General features: G+C 30.1%; 1 protein-coding gene across 1 annotated transcript; it reads right to left on the reverse strand.

Annotated features, from left to right (window-relative positions):
* Positions 1–2,155: 2,155 nt before the first annotated feature.
* On the reverse strand, positions 2,156–5,753 carry LOC110625180 (uroporphyrinogen decarboxylase). The gene is made up of 6 exons (XM_021770750.2): positions 5,430–5,753; positions 4,889–5,010; positions 4,069–4,179; positions 3,632–3,820; positions 2,913–3,038; positions 2,156–2,806 (listed from the first exon to the last, which is right to left on the reverse strand). The coding sequence occupies exons 1-6, from the start codon at positions 5,533–5,535 to the stop codon at positions 2,291–2,293; spliced, it is 1,170 nt and encodes a 389-aa protein (XP_021626442.1). The 5' UTR covers positions 5,536–5,753; the 3' UTR covers positions 2,156–2,290.
* Between the last annotated feature and the right edge of the window lie 782 nt (positions 5,754–6,535).

A 6,535-nucleotide genomic window follows, 5' to 3' on the forward strand; every position in this document is an offset into this window, starting at 1 on the left:
TTGGAGATCAACCATCCACATGCAAAAAGGAATTTGGGATATTTTGGTAAGTTTAATCCATTTTTCAGTACAGGCTGAAGGTATTTAAACTTGTTTAAAAGATGAACCTTTGTTGTTTTATTTGTAGCAATTGTTTGTCAAATCCCATTGTACTATCATAAATAATTGGTTAAAAACATAATTTGGCCTGGCCTTTGATCTCTCCTTAGAAAGTCAGTTCACATCATCACGTTTTTATAGTTAACTTTTAATTTGTGACCTTTACAAATATATAATTATTTGAAATTTAAATTTTATAAATTATAACTATTTAACTCTTAAATTTCATAAAATGTAATTATTTAATCTTTCAAAATTTGAAGTTAAATAGTTAGATTTTTTATATAAGTTAAGGATTAAAATTTTTTTAAAAAAATAAGGATGTCAACTTACTTTTAGCAAAGAGAAATGCTATTATATAAAACTAATATTATTAATTATTATTCAAGAATGAGACTAAATTACAATTTAATCTCCGATGAGATGGTATTTTGATAAGTTGAAGTGAAATTTTGTTATCGTGAAACCAATAAAACAACCGATGGATTAGCCACTCTGCCGTAGAAAACATCATGTATTGAGAGATGGTTTTCCGATCTCAGCATGTTGAGGTTCCATCCACTTTGCCATAGAAAACATCATGCATTGAGAGATGGTTTTCCGATCTTAGCATGATGAGGCGAGATATTATTACAGTGAAGTGGAAGAGTGGCCGAAGAATTGACAACTTTACTGTAGAAAACACATGCATTTAGAGTATTTTAGATTTTCTTTCTCATTTACGTTGTTGATGTTATGGATTGAAATATTCGAGGGATTAAATTCTCTCCATCATTTCAATTTAACTTTGGATATTCTTTTATTTTTTTTTATAATAAACTTTATATTAAAAAAAAAAACCTTGATAGAGTTATGTAAAATTGTTATTTAGTTTATATGCTTAATAAAATTAATTAATTAATTAATTCTCTATTTAAAAATATATTAAATAGTCATTCCTCTTTTAAAAGTATTAACTTATTTAGCTATTCTCATCAACTAAAGTAATTAAATTAATGTGATTTTAAAATTATTATACTTTAAAATTATATAAACTAATTAGACACAATAAAGTTTTATTCATATCATATATTACAAAATGGTTATATAAACCTAGAGATTAAATAGTAATATTTAAAAAAATTAAAAAAAAAACTAATAGTTAGCAGCTTGAAATAATAAGGATAAATATATTTTTAAAATAAAATAGACTACAAAATTAATTTTATTAAAATATAAAGACTACATAATAAATTTTCCATACAGTTAAGTGGTTTAATGGAAAATTAAAGTTATGTAAACAAAATTTGCTTTAGCCATTTTCATGTAATAAATATTTATACATCATTTAGAATAAATTAAGTTTAAATACATAATTATGTATATATTATTTTTTAAAAAATATTTTTTTCTTAAAAATTTAATTTTATATTTCTGATAAGATTATCAGTAAAAATAAATTAATTGAAAGATTTTTGTTAACCTTTTTATTCTAAAGTATATAGTGATTTAAAAAAGAGTTGCCTTATTTTGAAATTATAAATTATTGATGCTATTCAATTGTTCTGAGTATATGGTTGAATGTTTAAGGTATTTCTTAAATAATTATATGGTTGAATTTTTTATTCATATTACAATATAGAAAATTATGAAACTAAAACTTTGTTAGTAAAAAATAATTTATATTTAAAAATATTTTTTTATAAAAATATTTTTTTTAAAATAATTTATTTTTTCGTTGTTTAATTTTAATATAAAAATAAAATATATTAATAAATTTATATAAAGTGTAAAAAAATATTTTCTATTAAACAAACGAAATCTAAATCTTAAAAATCATTTTCCTTTTAACTCTTCTTTTTTAAGAGAAATTATGCAAAAAAAACCAGTAAACATGGAACCAATTTGGTGTCATCTAAACCACAAAGATGCACGAGTGGTAGTTCTTGTGTTCTAAACATTTGCCCAAGAATTTGTCCAGATATGAGACATCTTGAACCACATGATCCCTTTAAGGCTCAATCAAGTTCTGTTTTTGGAGAAATTTGCATGGACTACCTTAAATTATGGTCCTGAGTTCAAACATTAACCAATCACCAATAAAAATAGTAATGAATTGTCATGGAACAGTATCAGTTTCTATTGAAGAAAGAGAAATCAAGCTAATAATACATGAATCTGAATTATCAGAAAATCAACCATCATTCAATTTTTAGTATCTAATTCCTTTAGCAATCTCAAAAAAATGAGCAACATTCTCCTCTGGTGTGCCAACTACAATTCCATGACCAAGATTCAATATATGTTTCCCCTTACCAGCTTTTCTCACAACATCATTTATCCGATTCGTGATAAACTCCTTTGAGCCGAAAAGAACACCAGGATCTACATTTCCCTGAACTGCCATATCGGGTCCCAGTCGTCTTCTACCTTCAGCCATATCCACTGTCCAGTCCAAGCTAACAACGTCTACACCCGTTAAAGCTAACCTCTCAAGCAAGCCCCCGGATCCACTTGCATAGAGAATTAGAGGGAGAGTTGGATGCGTTTCTCTCACAGTATTCACAATCTGCTTCAAGTATGGAAGACTAAACTCCTCAAAATCAACCGGGCTAAGTTCTGTGGCCCATGAGTCAAAGATTTGAACAGCTTGAGCTCCATTATCAGCTTGATATTGAATGTATTTTGCCATTGAGATTGCAAATTTCTGAAGCAATGCATGAAGTACCTGTTGGTCATGAAAATTTGGTCTCATTATATGGCTTGCAATAAAGGTTAGCAAGTGAATTTTCTATGACAAGAAAATCTAGATAGATGTGTTACTACAAAAGTACCTTAGGCTCAGAGAAAGCTAATCTTTTTATTTTTGAAAAGTGCTTTGATGAACCACCTTCGACAACATATGATGCCAGCGTAAAAGGAGCCCCAACAAAGCCAAGCACTGCAGCCTTATTATCCACCTGCAGAAAAGAGTGTAAGTGTGAAATTACTCAGAATGTTACTGGAAAAAAAATACAAATCCATTGAACAATCATTGGCTTCATTAGATTTCTTAAGAAAGACCTCCCTGTTTATTCTTGTAAGCTAGGGTTTAATAAAGCCAAAATCTTTTGGACAATGAGTAATGATGTATGATTGATTATTTAGGATTTAAAATTATATCCCACACAGAGAACATTTTCTTCATGGTGAGAAGTGAGAACTATATGAATATGGCAAGCCATCTAGCTCAAAGTAATAGAGGATTCATTCAGACTGGTTGCCATGCAAGGTTGTTTTCATTCAGTTCTATGATTCCAATTTCTCAAAGTCCAAATAAAAAAATTAAAAAAAAAAAAAAAACTCCGAAGTTTTAAAGGCATAATCTACAACTTGCTCCTTCCTTGGAAATTCATATGCATCCATCACCATAAACAATCAACATTTTGCCATGCAACTGGGAGCTAATTGGGGAACAACGAGGCTTAATCTATAAAAAAAAAACAACTGAATAAAATGAACACAATTTAACTTTCAGAATTGAAAATTAGAAGAGAAGCATGCTAAAGTGGACCTCTTTTCGAAGGATTGTCAATGATTCTCCAACATATGGAACTGACTCCTCTGGAACAAATTCTCTTACTTGATCAACATCTGTGGCAGTGCGTAAAGGATTGAATATAACAGGGCCTTTTCCTTTCACAATGTCAAAAGGTATGTTCATCCCAGAAAGTGGAGTAAGAATGTCTGAGAATAAAATAACCTGTCCAACGATCAATGAGGAAAACTGAGAAGAGACAACAGGAAATATGTCTCATGAAGTAATGAAACTTAAAATTATGCGCCGATTTTATTTGCAGAGTTAAAACTCCAAGTTGAAAGCAACAAACTATCAATTGATGGTTAGTTTATAGTGATCAAAATTGAAAATTCGAAGATATTAGGCAGGCTTGCGCACAGCAAAAGTCAAAAACAAAATTCTAGATAACTGATTTCTGAAGTTTGTCATACCCCATCTGGCTTAAAAACATTCCAAGGCTGTAGAGAAATTTCCACTACAAGATCAACATTTTCTGATCTTTCACGAAATGAAGGATACTTCTCACAAATTATTTGGTAACTCTGCAGTAAAAAAATAATCAATAAATGAGATCCAATTTGAACACAATATATATGCTCAGCTAAAACAGGCAAACTAATTAAAGATGCGTTTTACTGATGAATAAAAGAGGAAAAGACAATAACAAGAGATACCGAAACTTCCCAATCTAGATGTTGTAAAGCATAACAATATGCCTAATGGTTTGGTAAGGGCAAGATGATGTTAAACCATATCTTATTAAACAAAAATGGTGATATTGTTCCTCCATTAATAAAATTTTGATTTTTGGGAAGTATCATGATCATCCAGAAGGGTTCCAATTTTTTCAAATGAATGATTTGAAGATCTATTGGTTCTATTAACCATCATTTGGACCTTCCAATTAACCTTCATTTCTCCAACTCGTTGTCCCCCTTGCTTGGGCACACTATAAATGCTGGTGTATACCAAGTTTTCAAAAGCTATTCCATTTTCAGAAAGCCACATGATCCTCATATTGATATACTAATTACTAAGTCAATAAGCATACAATATAAAAACAAAATTACTTCACAATTATGCAAAATAATCAGCAGAGAGCAAAAATATATATGAATGTAGAGTCTCTGAAGTCATAATTATGCAGAATCAATCATCAAACCAGAAAGGAGAAAGCAACAAAAAGTATAAGCCTTAGGGAAAATTACAACAGTTGAAAAACATGTGAAAACTAAAGCTGCATAGACCTGCCTTCATGTACCTCCCTGCTTGCCTCATAAGCCAAACTGGCGGTCTTTCAACATCTTCTCCTCTAACAGCATTAAGCAACAAGGGTTCAGCCACGGAGGCAGCCTTCGGTTCCACCACCGTCCCTGGATTAGAAATTGTGAAGAAAAGCTTAGAAAAACAAACAATTCTTAACAAATCCAAAACTTGATGGAGGAAGAAGAGATTAAAAAGGTCATCGCATGAATTAAAAATCACAACCAAAGATTACTTGATAAGGTGTATTACATTGGGTATTCACATCTAGATTGCAAGATTACACTAATTAAACTACCAATAAATGTAAAAACTCCATATGGAACATATTATAAACTAAACAGGGTGAAAAATAAGCTCCAATTGAGGTCTAATAAACCAAATTAGAAAGCCCAGTGTTTGGTTGCCAAGAGAGTGAATGAAAAAACAAGGAATTTTAGAACAATAAGCTAACACTCAGATTTCAAGGAGAAGCAAATAAGAAATGAAATGAATCAAAGAAAAAAAAAAACAAATAAAAAAGATTTACCTGGGAGGGAGCAGTGAACAATTGAAGGCTTAGGTACAGATTTTCTTGAAGAAGAGGAGAGAGCAGAGAAAGAAGAGATTGAACTAATGCTACAAATGCAAGACATTAATGCTGATTTTGGGGTGAACCCAATTTTGATTTAGAGTGAAAGTTTCAATTTTGATTATGTTAGCTGCTGCTGCAGAGAAGTAGTATTTGCTTCAGCTCGTTCTCTCTTCTCTTGCCCTTTGCGGCAGTGAAAGAGGTTGCTGATTGGGCCTTCAACAGATAGAGGGATAAGGGTCAATCGCCATGTCAGCCTTTCCCATGTTTGAAAAGGTCGGATCTTGATTATTGAGAAGCCATCGCAAACATTAGTTGGACAGAAAATAAATTTATTGTTATGAATTTTTTTTCTTTAATAATTAAAAATCCCCGTTTAATTCAATGGCTGAGTGAACTTTAAATTTTAATAGTCAATTTGCTACTTTTATTTTAATAATTAATTATTGATCATTAATATTTAATTGTCCTTAATGAATTTTTTTAGACCTTGAAGTATAATATGAAATAAAAAAAATTAATAAAATTAAAAATATACAAATTTGAAGCCAGTGACTTTCGTCTTCATAATAACATTTGAATAATAAAAAAATTTTACTTATAAAAGTTTTCTCCACAAGCATTTATCCATAAAAATTTAGACTTTAATAATTGTTATTCCAATAATTTAATCAATTTCAATTGAGTAAAGTTTTTTCAATTTGAATGGATTATTACCCACTTCTTCTATTTCTGTATTTTTCAAGAAGAAAGATTCCTCTCTATTTTCTTTTGTTTGTCTTGGAGTCTCATTTTCATTTTGTTATCTTCTATGTAATTTTCTCTCAAATGCCAGGAGAGCATGCCTTCTAATCTGAAATATGAGTTTGCCCTCCCTTCTCAGGATTAGGTGTGTATATATATATATATATATATTTGTCGTGTTAAATTTAGAATGTTGAGAGTGATATTTTATTATTAGGTCTATGGTTGATCTTTTTCTCTTTGCTTACATGAGTCTTTTCGGTCTCTTTTGTACTACGCAAGAAAGGAGGACCTCCATGCATGTTGGCTTTATTCGTAGA

This window comes from Manihot esculenta, chromosome 10 (assembly GCF_001659605.2).
Source record: "Manihot esculenta cultivar AM560-2 chromosome 10, M.esculenta_v8, whole genome shotgun sequence".
Classification (NCBI taxonomy): Eukaryota; Viridiplantae; Streptophyta; class Magnoliopsida; order Malpighiales; family Euphorbiaceae; genus Manihot; species Manihot esculenta.